Genomic DNA, 16,605 nt, shown 5'->3' with positions numbered 1-16,605 from the left:
TTAACGCGTCTGCCAAAAAATCTTGAGCCTCCAGGAGACGGCAAAAATAATGCGTAGCAGGAAAAAGAATACAGAAGCTGGAGAGTATTTAAGGGAGAACAACACAACCAAACCAGCGTGCAACCCCTCCAACGAGTTAAGCACAGGTCCACATACACACGCACACATGTATTTATTTGTAGCGAAAGGCTATGTTTTCTCTTTTTGTGGTGAATCGTCCAGACAGACAGACAGGCATACAGACAAGTAGTTTCACTTATGCGCACTTTCGGTTTTTCCGAGGAACCATAATGTACTTGATGTCTGGCGGTTGACGCAGTGCCAACGTAAATGCGTGGAAATTATCTCCACCAACAAGAAATTACCAATAGTTTGTGTATAGGCTTTTAAGTGCATTAATATCGTCCACGAATTCGGCAGACACTAAATAACATCCAATACTACCAATGTCCACATGTATAAATGTACTGTGTGTATGTGAAATCAGTTGAGTTGTGGCAGCCGTTAAGCTGCTTTGTTTCCTCATTTTCACTCTCACTGGTGTGGCCCACTAAGTGGACCCATTGACAATGGAAATATCAATAAGAATTTCATTGCTAATGCTGTCATAAATCTTTACAGTTATTCTTATAAAAAACTCACTAAGCTACATAATATGTGAGAAAGAAATTACTCACAGTCAGAATAAATGGAAACATTGAGAATAATGGTGAAAGGAATCATTGGCGCTTAGTAGTTTATTTATAAAGAACTCGTACTTTGATGATGGTTAAAGTACAGATTATAACCTGTGTAGCGCTAGTATCCAGCTCTAACTATTCAGCTACTGAGACCGTTTTGGTTGAAAGGAACGTGATATCTTCCTGAACAGGTCAAATTCGTGTAGTTCGAATAAGACTTTCCCTTTATACAGATTCATAATTTTGGTAATATGCCAGCATTTAATTATGCACACATCAGCTTCTTTGTAGAATATGGTCGGAGGAAAGCATACCCGACGATTGGAATTTAAGCGTGCTCTTCCCAATTTACAAAAAGGGTGACCCCACAATCTGCGCCAACTACCGTGGGCTAAGCCTCCTCAACATCGCATATAAGGTTCAATCGAGCGTATTGTGTGAGAGATTGAAGCCCACCGTCCACAAACCGATTGGACCTTATCAGTGTGGCTTTAGGTATGGATATTCAACAACTGACCATTATAATGGCGTATTCGACATACGCCACAACACAGACCACTCTTCGTCGATTTCAAAGCTGCTTTCGACAGCACGAAAAGAAACTGCTTTTATGCCGGTATGCCTGAATTTGGTATTCCCGCAAAACTAATACGGCAGTGTAAACTGACGTTGAGCACTACCAAAAGCTCCGCCAGGATCGGGAAGACCCTCTCCAAGCTGTGCGATACCAAACAAGGTTTAAGACAAAGTGAAAATAAGGAAGCAAATCAAATGGGGCTGGTAAAGAACAAAAACAAGAGAAAATATGTCCTGTTATCAAACAAACAACGCACTCGTTACTTGGGTTACACGTCACTATTGGCAGTCATAGCCTCGAAGTCGTAGATAATTTCCAGCGCCAATATTAACGCCAACCAGTATAACAGAATAACTGTTTCCAACAGGTGCTACTTCCGACTCAATTGATAAGTAAAGTCCTCTCTCGATGAACAAAGACCAAACTCTATAAGTCACTCATTATTCCCGTCCTACTTTATACTGAAGAGGCATGAACGAATGAGGAAACAACGCGTCGCGACTCTAACAGTTTTCGAGAGAAAGGTTTTGCGGAAGATTTATGGTCCTTTGCGCAATGGCAACAGCGAATATCGCATTCGATGGAACGATGAGCTGTACGAGTTATACGACGATATTAACATAGTTCAGTGAAATAAGGTCATGTCATTCAAATGGATAAAAATACTCCAGCTCTGAAATTCTTCACCGCAGTACCACTGAGGGAAGCAGAGCAAGAGGAAAACGTCCACTCCGTTTTAAAGAACAATACGAGAAGGACTTGGCTCACTTGGCCTCTCCAATTGGCGCCAAATGGCGAAAAGCCTGATCGACAGGCACGCCGTTATGAACTCTGCTATAACCGCGTAAGCAGTTTCTATGCCAATAAAGAAGAATTTAGACTTTAGCACGGATCTTTATGTTAAAAAAAAATCATTTCAAGCAAAAATATGTTTTTAACATTTTTAATAAAAACAATAAAATTGTTTGATTGAAAGTAAACATTTCAGTACTGTCTTGTTTTTGTATCAACTTCACTCAGCAATCTCAGTCTATATCAGCTGGCTTTTAAACGTAATCTCTTTAAACTCATATTTGCTATTTGGTATTAAATTTGAAACATAGCTTTTCCTAGCCCTTCTATCTTATCACATTATAAGAGTTTCTTTTTGACTATAGCCTTAGATTCAAATTACTACCCAATATGTATATGAGAAAGTATGCTTATCCGCATAAAATAAATGACTTCAAAGTTGCATTGAATGATTCAAAGATTGGAGATCGAACTTATTACTGCATATCTAATTCTTATAGAAGCATGAAAACATTGAACAGTTCGACAAATTTGAGGCAAAGGTAATCCTACATATACATAAAAGAAATAACTCTTAGAACAGAATGAAATTTACAATTTCAACAGTTAGATCAAAGAAAATGAAAAAGAAAAGAGCAACAGGTGCCCTAAGTGAAAAAGATATACACATATTCATAGAACATTACCAATCGAAAACATTAACAATTACACAGAAAACGAAATAGACTAGTCCTTCACAATTTGCGGCGTATGCTTCGGATTGTTATCATGTTGACAGGTTCAACCGGAATCAAGATTTCAAATTATGTTCCTAACACCTCTTCATTTGTTACCTAACCACAAATGATATACCAGCTAACTAAAAAAGACTGAAATAAGATAGAGAAAATTTAGCAATTTTGGCATACCGAGTTTAGACAATAGACGAATTTTTAATCGCGACCAAAGACCTATCGTGCTCTCCACTAAGACACAATGACTCACATAGCCCCAGCTCGTTGATTAATTCCAATATACTGTTAGCTGCTATTTGATCTCTATTAAAAAACAGGGATCCAAGGACCTTAATCCCAGCAGAATTGGAACGTGCTCTTTTTTGTTGAAACAACTTCTCCCACAAAGTTCCTTAGTTTCTTATTCACATTTAGGATCATAAACTATTCAGTGGCATAATGGGTTGGCATGAGAATTGTAGAGAAGAATCTTACAATACCTTAAGTAGCGGACATTCGAAAAAGTTTGTCAAGCTGCTTGTCTTGAACCAGCTTTTTTTGTTTTTTAATTTATGATTTTTATTTGGGAAGACTTCACGTCCGACACGTAGGTAGTGTTTTATTGCATCCTTACTTTGTCTAGGACTGTTTCAAATCACCTCCCACTTCTTCTTGCTAGGGGATTTTTCGATAATCGTAATTCTGCAGTTAGAATTATAACTTAATGTGATAAGTAATGGTAAATAGTTCAACTAGTAGAAATGTAGGGAATCCATATAGAGGCGGCTTATATGGACTTATAAATAATATTAACCTTTAACACTGCCTCAACACTCCAAACGACCAACATCTTGAGCACCTTCGGACATCCATACAAATTGTGAGCACTAGCAAGAACTATCCACGTTGAAGAAATAGTTTTGCCGATCCAACAATGTATGATGAATTTATGGGCGTTTTCATTGCGCATGCAATGCGAGAAAGTGTTTCGAGTAAAGACGCACTCAGCTGTGCATACGATTGCATAGAGATAATCACAATCACTGCCAGCACAGAGCAGACTAGCCATATCAGGCAGCTACTAGATACACATCGATATGCATAGGGGCAGTTTCAAGTTCGGTGGAGGGGGGGATGAGATGATATTGGGCGGCCAAGCATTGTTCAATTTGAAAGCCAACGAAAGGGATAGTGTAAGCCATAATACATAATAACCACTTGACTCGTAGCGAACCACAAACAAACGTACACAACGAGGCGAAAGTCGTGGCCGAAACGAAGCATGAGGGGAGCTAAGTAAATAGTAGCAGGAGGCGGTAGTAGTTGCGGTGAGCGTGGGTATACGTGGCTATATGGGAGTGTTTGTATGTGTTGTTGGTAGTGGAATGCAACTATGCTGCTGTTGCAAATGCGAATGTGAAACCGACGAAGCGTTGTAGTTGTACAATAGTTTCGTTCGGTTCGTCGTTAATTGTAGTATAGAATACAATAGGAGGCTGACTGCGAAAAAACCGACGATAACTGTGTGGCAAAGTGTGAGATTGTTTGTCAAAGGATAACACTTTTCCTGCCGCCACCGAAGTGGGCTAAAAAGTGGCATTGTTTTTGCCTAACATTGTTGTTTCTTTTTTTTTTTTTAATGGTTTGGGGATTATAGTGTGTTGTAATTGCATGATATTGTTGTTGCTGTTGTTTTTTTTTTGTTACTATTGTTGTTGTATAAAATTTATGATTCTTTATTGTGGCTGTTTCATATGAAATATGAATTTTATTGTTTGTTTGAGAGATATTTATGTTTTGCACTTGTTGTTGTTGTTGTAGCAAATTCTCACTTTTGCTTGTTTTTGTTTTCTTCTATCACTTTCAACTTTCTTCCGACCGTTTTTGCGTAGTTTTCGCTTTTTCACTATAAGCACAACTGCACTAAATATTGTAGTAAGCGCACACACACACACATGCATATACTCGTTGTTATTTTTGTTGCTACATATGCTCGCACGCTCGCTTTTCGCCACTACCCTAACGAGTGTGTATACACTGAAATTTTTGCACAAACGCACTTTTTTATCAAAAACTATTTACTACTCGATTCGATGGAATTGAACACCTTTATAAACCGGAAGCGGATATAGCTTTTTCATGCACAATTTATAGCCTTAGAGTACACGCAAATATAGCTATACAATATATACGTATATGTATAACCGATTTTCACTTTTTACACACGACCATTGCGGATTACAATTATCGACACAAATAACGGTACATTTTTCATACCCAAACAGCTGTGGCTTAACACCGCAAAGAAACGCTGAAAATTTTCTATTTCTGTCTGCTTTTATTTTTTTAGTTCAAAAATAATTTGCTTTCCGAGCACAAGTGCGTTCTCATGTATCCTGCTTTGCAATGTGTGTAATACAACAAATCACAAAAAGCGAGCACAAAAAAATCGTGGCGCGTGCAAGGAAACTGCGATCCTGCTGCGACAAAACTCAACTATGGAATGACAATAGCTGCTGTAGCGCTCCAGCCGCTCAGCACTGCGGCATGAGCTGTGTCGTCGTCGTCGTCGTCGTTGCCAACAACATCGTCATCGTCGTCGGCACACGAATCGAATCGGCCGCAGCAATGCTTCGCACCAAATAAACACACAAACACACGGCAAATCGCTGGTCGAGTCAAGTCAAGTCAAGCAGATTTGCGCGCGTTCAACAACAAGAACAACAACAGCAAAGTGTAGTATCCATCAACAGCAGCCGATTGGAAGCACCGGAAGCACAGTGGTGTGTGTGTGTGTACGTGTTTTGTTGTAGTGTGTGTATTGGATTTCCCGCGCCGCTTCCAGGCGCGCGCACAACAACAACAAAACAAACATACAAGCACACACTCAAACACCAACGCACTGGAAGGAAACGGAAGCGGCCGCTGAGCTGCACGCACGCACACATATATAGTATGTTGTATATACAGCTCCTGGAAGTAGAAGTACGCATGTACTCAGGTGTATATATGGATATGTGTTGCCGTTATATTATGTATAGCACACTAGGGCGGTTAATGGCATCGAGCCGCTGGTGACACCATTGGAATTTCTGTTTTGTTTGTTTGTTATTATTTTTGCACACCACCCCGGCTGCCGCCCCCCGCTGTTGTTGGTATTTTGTTATATTTTATTTTCTTTTCCTTTGGGAGTTTTTTTTTTTGCCGAACGAGCGTTGACGAGCGCAATCGGCACTACGAGGAGGCTGTAAGCGGTCACGGTGTAGGCAATGAATGAAAACGCGCCCACTCACTGCGGGCACGAAAGCATGCGACAAAGGGTTCGGGTGGGCGCACAAGGCAGCACTGTGGTGTTTCGGGGAGAGGCTTGTGGATTGTTTGTTTATTTTTGCGTTTATTCGAATGCAGAGATGATATGCATACACACACACATATACATATTTATAATGTGTGTGTGTGTATGTGTGTGGGGATAACGTGTCATGCTGTTTTTGAGTGTGAGTTGAGGCTCATTTCAAGCTCACGGGTAAGCAGGCGCAACCCCAGCTGGCAGCGCAGTCATCCATAATGACAGGTGGGTTGACAGTGACGCAGTTGCCTGTACGTGTACATGTGTATGTGTATAAATGACGCCAAATTAATTGCGTGTTAGCTTACACATATGTACATATATTCGTATATCACGGTAGCCATGCATATTCTTATGTATGTATGTATGTATGTACGTATTTTTGTATGCGAGTACACGCATTTGAATGCTGTTGCACTTCAGCTTCATTATATATACTCGTACATATATGTACAATATATGTATATGTACGTATGCAAATATGTATGCACGCAGCGTGTGACAGTCTTGCTTTTGATAGACTGAATGGCGTCTACTTCCGGTCTGCACGCTTTGAGCGGCTAGCATCTCTTTGTGTGCTTTCAATGCTTGAAAAGTAGGTGTTGATCGCTTTAGAAAAGCAATGCGTGCTCGGGAAGGAGTGTGAGAGCTTAACTGCAGATGCATTATATATGTAAGTATGTATGTATGTAAGTAAATATGAGACATTGGTAGTGAAAAAGCCATTACTTTCGAAATTATTTATGTTTGAAAAATATTTTAAGAGAGGATATGTGGATATACTATATTTGCGGGTAAATGCTTAAATTTTGATCGTTGAAAGAGAAATAAAAGATGAAGGATATGTTTTCAAATATTTTTCTATATAAATATGTTTATAAGACTTTTCTTGCATAGAATATTTTTAATTGCTAAACAACAACATGTATAAAAGATAGAGTTCGCGCTGAGCATTGTGGGCAACGCTAAATGACCTGCGGCCTTCACAGCTTGTGAAAATTCCTAAAAGACCTTGACCACGGATTCGACTCGGACTAAGAAATCAGGACTGATGCTATATTTTGGGGCATGGTTTGAACCCTGGGCTATTGCTTTTAATACTGAGACTTCCTTCGTTCCGTTAAAAACTGGTAGACTCGGGGTACGTTGCTCTCCCGTCATCATTAAGTCGATAGGTGGGTGTGATTAAAAGGAATCCGCCTTTACGCTGTTCGCGTGCGTCAACCCTTGCCTTGGCCTCTTAACCGAGATAACCTTAGGACTATTAAAGGCGACTACATTCCATAAGTAGGATAGCGGCTTAAAATGGATCTCAATAAGCATGTATAAATAAAACCAAAAAAAGCGAACAAAATAAGTCGTATGAGGGAGAATTTTCCTTCGGTAAGAAACCTTGCACCAAGGTTCAGTAAAATCGCTAAATGGGCTGACTCAATAGAACTGGTGATATTTGATCGCAGTACCGAAAATGAAGTCATCTTTAACGAGGAGTGACAGCGGCTCGAGGCGACTATATCGACGGTTTTCACGAAAGTGGTCAAAGGAAACCCCATACAACCTCTTAGGTATGAGAATAAAGTTTGGCACCATGATATACATATCAGGTGTCCCAACAAACGCCCGCCTCCCTATATAAGGCTGCGGAAGCTTAAAATAGAGAGGTTTGTAAGGCAGTCAGACTAATGTAACGTACTTTCATAATCGACAGTTCAGTAAGAAAAAACTTAAAAATTCCTTGATTCCGTAGTCGATCTCCAGGAGAACTTCGAAAAAAGATGCCTGGCGGTCAGAAAATTTTCTTTGCTTACGATTAGATGAATACACAACAAATTATTACTTTAGATGAATATAGATTTTAATGAAAGACCTACTCAATATTACGATTTTTGAGAAAAAATGGTAGATTTCAAACAAAATAGAATTTTTGTTGCAATTCAGACGGGATTAAAATGTTATAATCATTATCAAAAATCTTATTTCTTCGATCGAGCTGTTTTGGACAAATTTTCCGCACCAACGCTGAAAATAGTGTTCCGAGAAAAACGCATTTAAAGTTTTGGGAGTCAATAACATTGAGTTAAAAAATTTAGGAACCTCCAATTACTAATATGGAAAGCAAACAGACCCAGTAAATATTGTTTTTATTAAAAAAAGTAAGAATAATTATTGTATTTTGATTTGTGTTCACATATTTTACCGTTTTATTTTTAGTTTAATTTTTATTTGAAAATATTAAAATAATTTGCAAATGAAACATTACCCTAAGTATGGCAACATCAAACTACACATGCAACCCTAATTACTACAATAACAAAAAAAACACTCACACGCTAAAAACAGCTGCTTGTGTTTGAGTTTTTGACAGTTACCGGCGCCAACTTGCGTTCAATTTCATTTGTATTAATTGTTTCCATAAATATACACAAAAAATGAGCGAGGAAGTTGAAAAACAATGTCGAATGCCATGGTGAGTGTTATTATTTTAATATAAAAACGATAATTAAGATTCTACTTTCGGTACAGGGTGGAGAAATATCGACCATCAAAACTGGACGACTTGATATCGCATGAGGAAATAATATCTACAAGTAAACACAACAGCTACCTTATTTCAAAAAATATTTTCATAAAGCTTATTATTTCTTTTACTATCTGCAGTAAATCGCTTCATTGAACAGAAACAGTTACCACATTTGCTCTTCTACGGCCCACCTGGTACCGGTAAAACGAGCACCATTCTTGCATGTGCCAAACAACTCTACAGTCCAGCACAATTTAAATCAATGGTGTTGGAGTTGAATGCTTCAGATGACCGTGGCATTGGGATTGTGCGTGGACAAATATTAAATTTTGCCTCAACACGCACCATTTTCAGCGGCTCCTTTAAGTTAATTATATTGGATGAGGCGGATGCTATGACGAATGATGCACAAAATGCATTGCGTCGCATCATTGAAAAGTATACGGAAAATGTGCGTTTCTGTGTCATTTGTAACTATTTAAGTAAAATTATACCAGCGCTACAGTCACGTTGTACGCGTTTCCGTTTTGCGCCGCTTTCGCCCGAGCAAATATTACCACGATTGGATAAGATTATTGTGGAGGAAAAGTGAGTTATTAATTGAATGAACAAAAAATATGTTGTGCAGCAAGTATGAACAGTTATAAATGTAGTTATGTGGTAGCTGTCACGAAAGATTCATGTTTCGTACCATAAATTTGCGTGCTTGTTATTTTCGAAATGTGATTGGAATATGTTACAAATAGTAATATATCTTTGTAGGTTAAATGTCACTGAAGATGGCAAGAAAGCTTTAATGACGCTCTCAAAAGGTGATATGCGCAAGGTACTCAATGTGCTCCAAAGTACTTCCATGGCATTCGATGTTGTTAATGAGGACAATGTATACACTTGTGTGGGTCATCCACTACGTAGTGATATAGAGCGTACGTTACAAACGTTACTGTCCACAGAGGGCTTCGAGGAAGCTTATGATGGTTAGTGGATTTATCATTTATTTACGCTTGTTTAAACATTAAATTTATTGTATTGTGTTGTTTTTTTCTTTTTTTTTTTTTAGAAATTCAACGCATAAAGTCTGTACGCGGTCTCGCTTTGAGTGATATTCTTACAGAATTGCATTTGTTTGTTATGCGCTGTAAGTTGTAAAGATATTTTTTAATTCAAAAATATTTGCTAAATTATTTTATTTTTTATTACAGTGGAATTACCGCCAGGCGTAATGAATAAGCTTGTGATTAAAATGGCTAGCATCGAGGAACGTCTGGCAAAAGGCTGCACTGAGGGTCCACAAACAACTGCATTGATTGCAGCTTTCTTTATCTGTCGCGACATGGTCTCGCTAGAGAGTTGAACACAAGAATGTGTCACTAAAGTTGTAGTGTCTCGAAGATGGATATATTTTTCTGAGTTATTTTTTATATTAAAAAAAATTTCAACATTTAGGTATTTTTCGGAAATCAATACTGTCAAAGAAATAAAACCTAAGCTTATTCAAAACTAACAACACGTTGAAGATAAAATAGACATATGCTCAGCTTTTTTAAATGTATCGACTTTTTTAAATGATGTGACAACATTTGAAATGAACTGCGAAACAAAAAAAACTTTTTCAACAGAAATGAGAGCTTATTTTACTCTTACTGTTATCAGCTTCGCTCAGCTGCTAGTCAGTCAATGCTGATAAACTAATTTTTTAACCCAGTTTTTGTTTTTTTTTTTTTTGCAAATCTGCTACGCTATAAATATCGGCAGTTTCCTGCTATCGAATTTTATTGTTTTGAAATAATTCTGGAAGCAACAAATGCCAGAACGGGAGTAAAAAGTTATATTAAAGTGAAGAATATTAAATTTGGAAAAAAATATGCGAAAATGGGCCTTTTAATGTTAAAAAGAAAGAAGTCGAGATATATGTGATTTACATTCAGATTGATATCAATATATATCATGTTGAATTGGTTGTGCAAATGGTTTCACTCCGACTCAAGGGCATGTAAGAAATAAATTAATTAAAATTTTCCAATAATTTGTACCAACATATCGGGAGTGTTAAAGAAGAAAAATGAGTGATAATTATAAAAAAAAACCGAATCGCAGTGTTGAAGTTACGGAGTCTTTTCGCGCCAAATCAATAAAAAAAATATTTTGGGAAAACCAAAATTGTTTATTCGGTATACAGAAAATTAGAAATACATAGGTCAGTGTAGTAGTATTCGAAAATGGTAAAAAGTGAAAGGAATCGTAGTAGATTGAAACACAATAGAAAAATAATATAACACTAATGAGAGGAATGATAACTTACGAGCGTTCTGAAGTCGGGAAGAGGAAAGAAGAAAGAGACCGAGTGGTTGAAATTTTAAGGCTTTAAAACAGTTTATCTTGATTTCGAGCAAAACTCAGACTCCTATGGAAAAGTTTAATATAGCAAAGTTGTAGGTAAGGATAAAATCTACCGCTTGAAAAAATCGATAAAATTTTTCTTTCTCGAAATCTCTATATATTGGTATAAAACTTATACATCACTAGTGTACATTTTCTCAGAGAATGCAAAAACAGGCCTCCCGAAATGAGTAAAACGTCTTTTTCTTAATCTGTTACTACGAAATAATAAGTAGGTGAAATAATCATAATCAGGTGATGATAAGGAATGAGATTTTTGGAAATAATTTTTTGTTTTTGATAGTCACCACTATGTCAAAACAAACAATTATGACTATTCCTTGGGTCTTTACCTGTATTTTTTTCGATTTGAGGGGTTTAAAACATTTTTTTTTAGAAAAAAAAAACTTTCTCACCGCCAATAAGATTTTTCGAGGAGTTGTTCCGAGAGATCGGCTACGTGATCAAGGAACCCGAATTGTTCAAAATGAATAGCCGATTATCAAATTACATTAAATTCTGTACATTTGCAATACTTTTTGATTTATTTATTAAATGAAATATCTCTTGGAAAAAAATTCACGAGATATGCAATTTTTTGCAACTGTATAAAACTTTTTAAGGGAATTAAACATTTTGAAGAAAAACTCCACGCATTTATGATTTCCTGATAAAATGCAATACCCGTGGATCATTGCTACATTTAACAACAAATATTTAAATACCAACATACAGAACATACATTTCTGTATGTATATTTTCAACGCACTTTGTCCCAACGCCCAACAGCGAGGCGCTTTTTTCTCTCATTAAAAAAATGTAAACAAAAAACTGATAAAAATAATATAATTAAGTATTCACTTCAACTGATAAAAATAATATAATTAAGTGTTCACTTTCGATCGAAAAAAATGAGCAAATGAGCACAAGTGAGTTGAAGAGAGCAGCCCACCAATGGGACCCTCTTGCTTGACACATAAGTAGAAAATTTTGCAATGAAAGGCAGTTGATCGCGGAACGGCAAAGAGTTTGGTAGCATGAAAAAGCGCATACAACTTGTGAGCTTGTAAAGTGTAATCTTTGTTTTTGTAATGTGCGTAAGATGAGTGCTACACCTTATGCATAGAGTATACTAATTTATTGAATTTGTAATTAGAAACCAAAATATAATGCATCAATAAATATTTGCTTGTATTTTTTTTTTTCGTTTGCTTTGTAGTGTCAAATAGTTGTGGTCCAAAGGTGAAAATGTCACTGCGCTTCTACTATGATTTAATGTCGCAGCCGTCGCGTGCGCTCTATATCATATTCAAGATTAGCAATGTGCAATATGAAGATTGTCCGGTCGCCCTGCGCAAAGGTAAGTGGACTGTGCTTGGACTTAGTTGCGTTGGGTTCAGTGTACTAAAATCCATCTCTTTATCAATACTTATTAGAGGCAATTTGTTTTAAAATTCTTCGCTTAAGAATTCATGCCCAAATGTATATATAGACAAAGTTTAATTTTATGTACATTAGGAGACGCAAGAGGACCATAATGTGATCGATATAGTAATATTGACACAGATCCACTAAATGCTAAATATAAAGCGAAGGGTTTCATTTTCCATTTTAATCTAATCGAAGCAGATATCGTCAGCACTAAGTTCCGGTTCACACACGGAGACTCTTTTTTTTCTGTATGCGAGTCAAAGTTGCTTGGAGGGAATGTAAAAAATTTAACTACGCGAGTTACCTGAGACTCGAAACGCCTATGTGAACAGAATGAGCAACAGCAAAAATTAAGTTGCCGATAATTAGCAACAAAAGTTTTCGTGTGTGGACTCAGACTAAGGGGTAATATGAGTCCAGTAATATTATAAATAAGATCAATTTTTGCGAAGTCGATCTAAAATTTTCTCACCAAGAAGCTATCTGAACGGCCGATATCGGATTTAACTGCCATACAAACTGAACGATCGGAATAAAGTGCTTGTCTGAAAAGAGAGATGAGAAAAGTTGAAATGCGAGTGACTGTCTGTTCGTCCGATTGTCCGTCCATGCAAGCTGTAAGTTGAGTAAAGATTATTGAAACTTGGTACTATGGGGGTTCCTTAGTACTAAACAAAATACGAGTTCATAGATGAGCGTAATCGGACCACTGCCACGCCCACAGAACTCCTTTAATCGAAAACTTATAAAAGGCTTAACTAGGAACTAAATTAAGATATAGACTATAATTTGCCACAGACGATCGCAGTAGCAAGAGGAGCCTGTATGCTAAAAATTTTGAAAAAGTGGGCGTGGCCTCGTCCTCTATTTGATTCAAAGTAAAAAACTCCCTAAGCTAAAGTAACCAAATTCGCACACGGCACCCATCCATTTTTAGAGTGTCGATAGGGTACTCTAAAAATGGATGAAATCGGAGGAAAACCTCGTCCGCTCCCCAAAGGTCATCCGGTGTGGTTAAAAACTCTTAAAAATGTGGCAATTCAACGACTAAATGTACCAGATTCAAAAAAAATTTACACCCGATATGGTATAAGAGGGCTTTATGAGAGCCGGTGTATAAATAGGACGATGGGCGTGCCAACCCCCACTTTTAGAAGAAATCACATATCTCAGAGCCCGGCCGACCAATTGCGACTAAATTTAGTACGTGACATTCTTATCAAGTCACAATGCAAAAATGGGCGAAATCGGAAAATAACACAATTTTAAGTGTCATTTGATTCTTCACTTTGCAGTACACAAATAACAAAGAAATTRATATAAGCCCGTTCCATCCATCCAGCAAAACACATCACTTCCGTTCCCATGACAGTCGGGTCTACGTAACCGGAACGAACCCAAATTTTGTATCCAGTCAAGGACTGTCAACTCAGCAGAATTCTGTCGCTAAAACAACAACAACAGCAACGGGATAAAACTTTGCACGAATAATGATTTTAGAAATGTCACGTTATGACCAAAAATTTCCCAAATCCAASCAAAATTGTTCAAGCCAGTAGGTACCGAATATGTGAACTCCAGTATCGATGGTTGACTTTTAACCAAAAGTATTGATCGATGTATGGTATATACAATTGAAATCTTTTCCTGATAATAGTGTAACTATATGTCAAATATGGTTTTCATAATATCAATACTTCCCTGAGCCCCGATCTACCTAATTTAAAGATTTTCGAACTTCCAGGTGGCTTTGTACTAAATATCGGTCAACAGGTGAGTTATCTCAATGAAAAGGAGAGAGCGTGTTTTACTTATGACATTGTATCTTTGTGCCTAAAATGGATTGAATTGGGTGAAAAATTGACCTTGCCCCCCATAGAACTATTATAAGGATTTTCGAACATTGGACWGCCTTTAGTCCTATACTATACTATAGTATGTGAGGTACTTTATGAAACCCAGGGAAAACTTTTTAGTATGTGGTATTGGCAAAAATACATAGAATCTAGCCGATACTAAAGATCATACTCAATATCAAGTTTTGCCAGCACCTGAAGAAATTTCACATTATTTAATAACTGAGCAAGTTGCAAGAATATAAAATGTTCGGTTGCACCCAAAAATAGATATTTCTTGCTTGTTTTTAATTTTTCTCGACCGCCATATAACCTTTCAAATATATATTTTGTTTCCTCTACTTGCACAGGTGAGCACTTGACTGAAGAGTTTAAGGAAAATATAAATCGTTTCCAACGTGTACCCTGCATTATCGACGATGGCTACAAATTGGCCGAAAGTATTGCTATACTCAGGTGAGGAGAAAATCATCAAACCAAACCAAATTTTATATTTCTAGTAGAACAAATTTGTACATACATAAATATGAGCAATAGTATTTCAGATACATAAGTCAAAGGACTTAAAAATTTAACAGTTGTTTTTGCCAAAAAGCGACAGAGTTTCTACTATCCCAAATTAATTTTTGAAATTCTATCAAACATTCGTAGATATCCTCTAAGGAACTTCGCTTTTCTTCTTCTGTCGCAACACTAAAACATTTTCGATTTACAGATACCTCAGCGCAAAGGGCAAAATACCCGAACATCTATACCCGAAATATTTCGTGGAGCAGGCGCGCGTCGATGAGTTTCTCGAATGGCACCACATCACTTTGCGTGTGACCTGCTCCCTTTTCTTTCGCACGATATGGATGGATCCACTGCTAACCGGTGTACGGCCGTCAAATGAGAAAATTCAGCACCTTACTCAACACATGGAAGCCAATTTGGATATTGTCGAAAATGTGTGGCTGCAAAAAACAGATTTCCTAACCGGACAGCGTTTGACGGCGGCGGATATTTTTGCCGCGTGTGAAATAGAACAAATACGTGGGTAGTCGAGCAATTTTGATTCTTGCTCAAATCAGAAAAATATATAGTAATTTAAACTTTGAAGACTAAACTAAAATAATTTAATAATAATACAATTTTATAATTAAAATTCCTACCTTTTTCATTGCAGGTTTGGCTGACTACGACGTGCGCATAAAATATCCGAAAATTAAGGCATGGCTAAAGCGCGTGCGCGCCGGCTGCAATCCACACTATGATATTGCTCACCAGTATGTGTACAAAATCAGTGGAACTGCACCACATGCAAAGCTATAAAGAATGAAAGCGACGTTGTTTTGTGACATTTTGTTAAAAAAAAAATAAAATGTAATAGAGTGAAACAGAAAATAAAAATATATTTTTAATTATGATAATAAATTAATCTAAAAAATTTACATAGCGAAAAATATATCTGTTAAGTACGGAAATAAAAAAATACGAAACAACAACACATTTCAAAGTACTATACTACTTATAGACAAATTAACAAAAATTCAATTTAAAAAAATTAAATAAAAAAATGAAATGAATAAAAAATTAAGAAAAAAAAGTATATAATAAATCAAAATTAAATAAAACTACTAGAATCTAGGTAGAATGACAATTATAATTCTTAATTAATTAAAGACTTGTGAATTTTTGAATAATACAAATTTAAACAAAAGTAAAATTTTTAATCTCAAAATTATAAATAAATTTTAAAAACCTGGTCCTTAATATGAAAACTTAATTTTTGAAGAAACTAGTTCCAAAAAAATGGTTTGAAAGCATAAATTTGCCGACCACTGCTCTAGAGTACTTACTTAGTAGAACACGAAGTATGCAAAAAAAAGGGAAATCAGATTTTTTTCTTTTCCAATGCGATGTCTGGAATTTAATTTCTCAGGATTAATTTTTTTTTTTTGAATTTTTAAATTCAGTATTTGATTTGAATATTTCAGGATTAATTTTTTTTTTTTGAATTTTTTAATTCGGTATTTAGAACATTTTTTTTAATACTTTCAATTTGAGATTAGAATTTTGAAAATTATTTTTATTTAAGATTTTCAGGTTACAACAAAAAGTTGTTAATTAAAAAATCATAATTATACTGGAAATGCAAATTTTCGGATTTACAAAAAATTGATAATGATAATTCAATAATTTTTTATTGCTTTATTCACAACATTGAGTATCGAACACAGAAAAAATGTATATAACAGTAAATAAGAATTATAGTGAAACAAAATCGAAAAGTGCATAAATAAAATTAAAAAAAAAATTATTAAAACA

The 16,605-nt window shown here is 36.3% G+C and overlaps 3 protein-coding genes across 6 annotated transcripts in view; 2 read left to right on the top strand and 1 right to left on the bottom strand.

The window, feature by feature from the left end:
• The window catches only part of LOC108977329 (protein PRRC2A), a 125,272-nt gene extending 109,719 nt beyond the window's left edge, over positions 1 to 15,553 (bottom strand). The window contains exon 1 of one of the 2 annotated variants that reach the window (XM_018946947.1): positions 15,450 to 15,553. The gene's annotated coding sequence lies outside the window, so the exon portion shown is untranslated. Of the gene's footprint in view, positions 1 to 5,039; positions 5,249 to 15,449 lie in introns of those variants that run through there. The other variant, XM_018946946.1, reaches the window with a different exon arrangement.
• Positions 8,455 to 10,184, top strand: LOC108977330 (replication factor C subunit 5). Its single transcript, XM_018946948.1, has 6 exons — positions 8,455 to 8,578; positions 8,635 to 8,699; positions 8,770 to 9,220; positions 9,395 to 9,609; positions 9,693 to 9,770; positions 9,835 to 10,184. The coding sequence occupies exons 1-6, from the start codon at positions 8,541 to 8,543 to the stop codon at positions 9,984 to 9,986; spliced, it is 999 nt and encodes a 332-aa protein (XP_018802493.1). The 5' UTR covers positions 8,455 to 8,540; the 3' UTR covers positions 9,987 to 10,184.
• On the top strand, positions 10,477 to 15,711 carry LOC108977331 (glutathione S-transferase theta-1). Of its 3 annotated transcripts, none has more exons than XM_018946950.1 (5): positions 10,477 to 10,625; positions 12,231 to 12,371; positions 14,649 to 14,754; positions 15,014 to 15,330; positions 15,464 to 15,711. In XM_018946950.1, the coding sequence occupies exons 1-5, from the start codon at positions 10,580 to 10,582 to the stop codon at positions 15,607 to 15,609; spliced, it is 756 nt and encodes a 251-aa protein (XP_018802495.1). In that variant the 5' UTR covers positions 10,477 to 10,579; the 3' UTR covers positions 15,610 to 15,711. The 3 variants fall into 3 exon arrangements, with proteins under 3 accessions (XP_018802495.1, XP_018802496.1, XP_018802497.1); XM_018946951.1 differs by lacking the exon at positions 10,477 to 10,625 and adding an exon at positions 12,017 to 12,104; XM_018946952.1 differs by lacking the exon at positions 10,477 to 10,625 and adding an exon at positions 12,141 to 12,159.
• Positions 15,712 to 16,605: the final 894 nt, after the last annotated feature.

The sequence above is a fragment of the Bactrocera latifrons genome, unplaced genomic scaffold (assembly GCF_001853355.1).
Source record: "Bactrocera latifrons isolate USDA-ARS-PBARC rearing strain unplaced genomic scaffold, ASM185335v1 scaffold_87, whole genome shotgun sequence".
Lineage (NCBI taxonomy): Eukaryota > Metazoa > Arthropoda > Insecta > Diptera > Tephritidae > Bactrocera > Bactrocera latifrons.
This window is presented reverse-complemented; position numbering and strand designations above follow the sequence as displayed.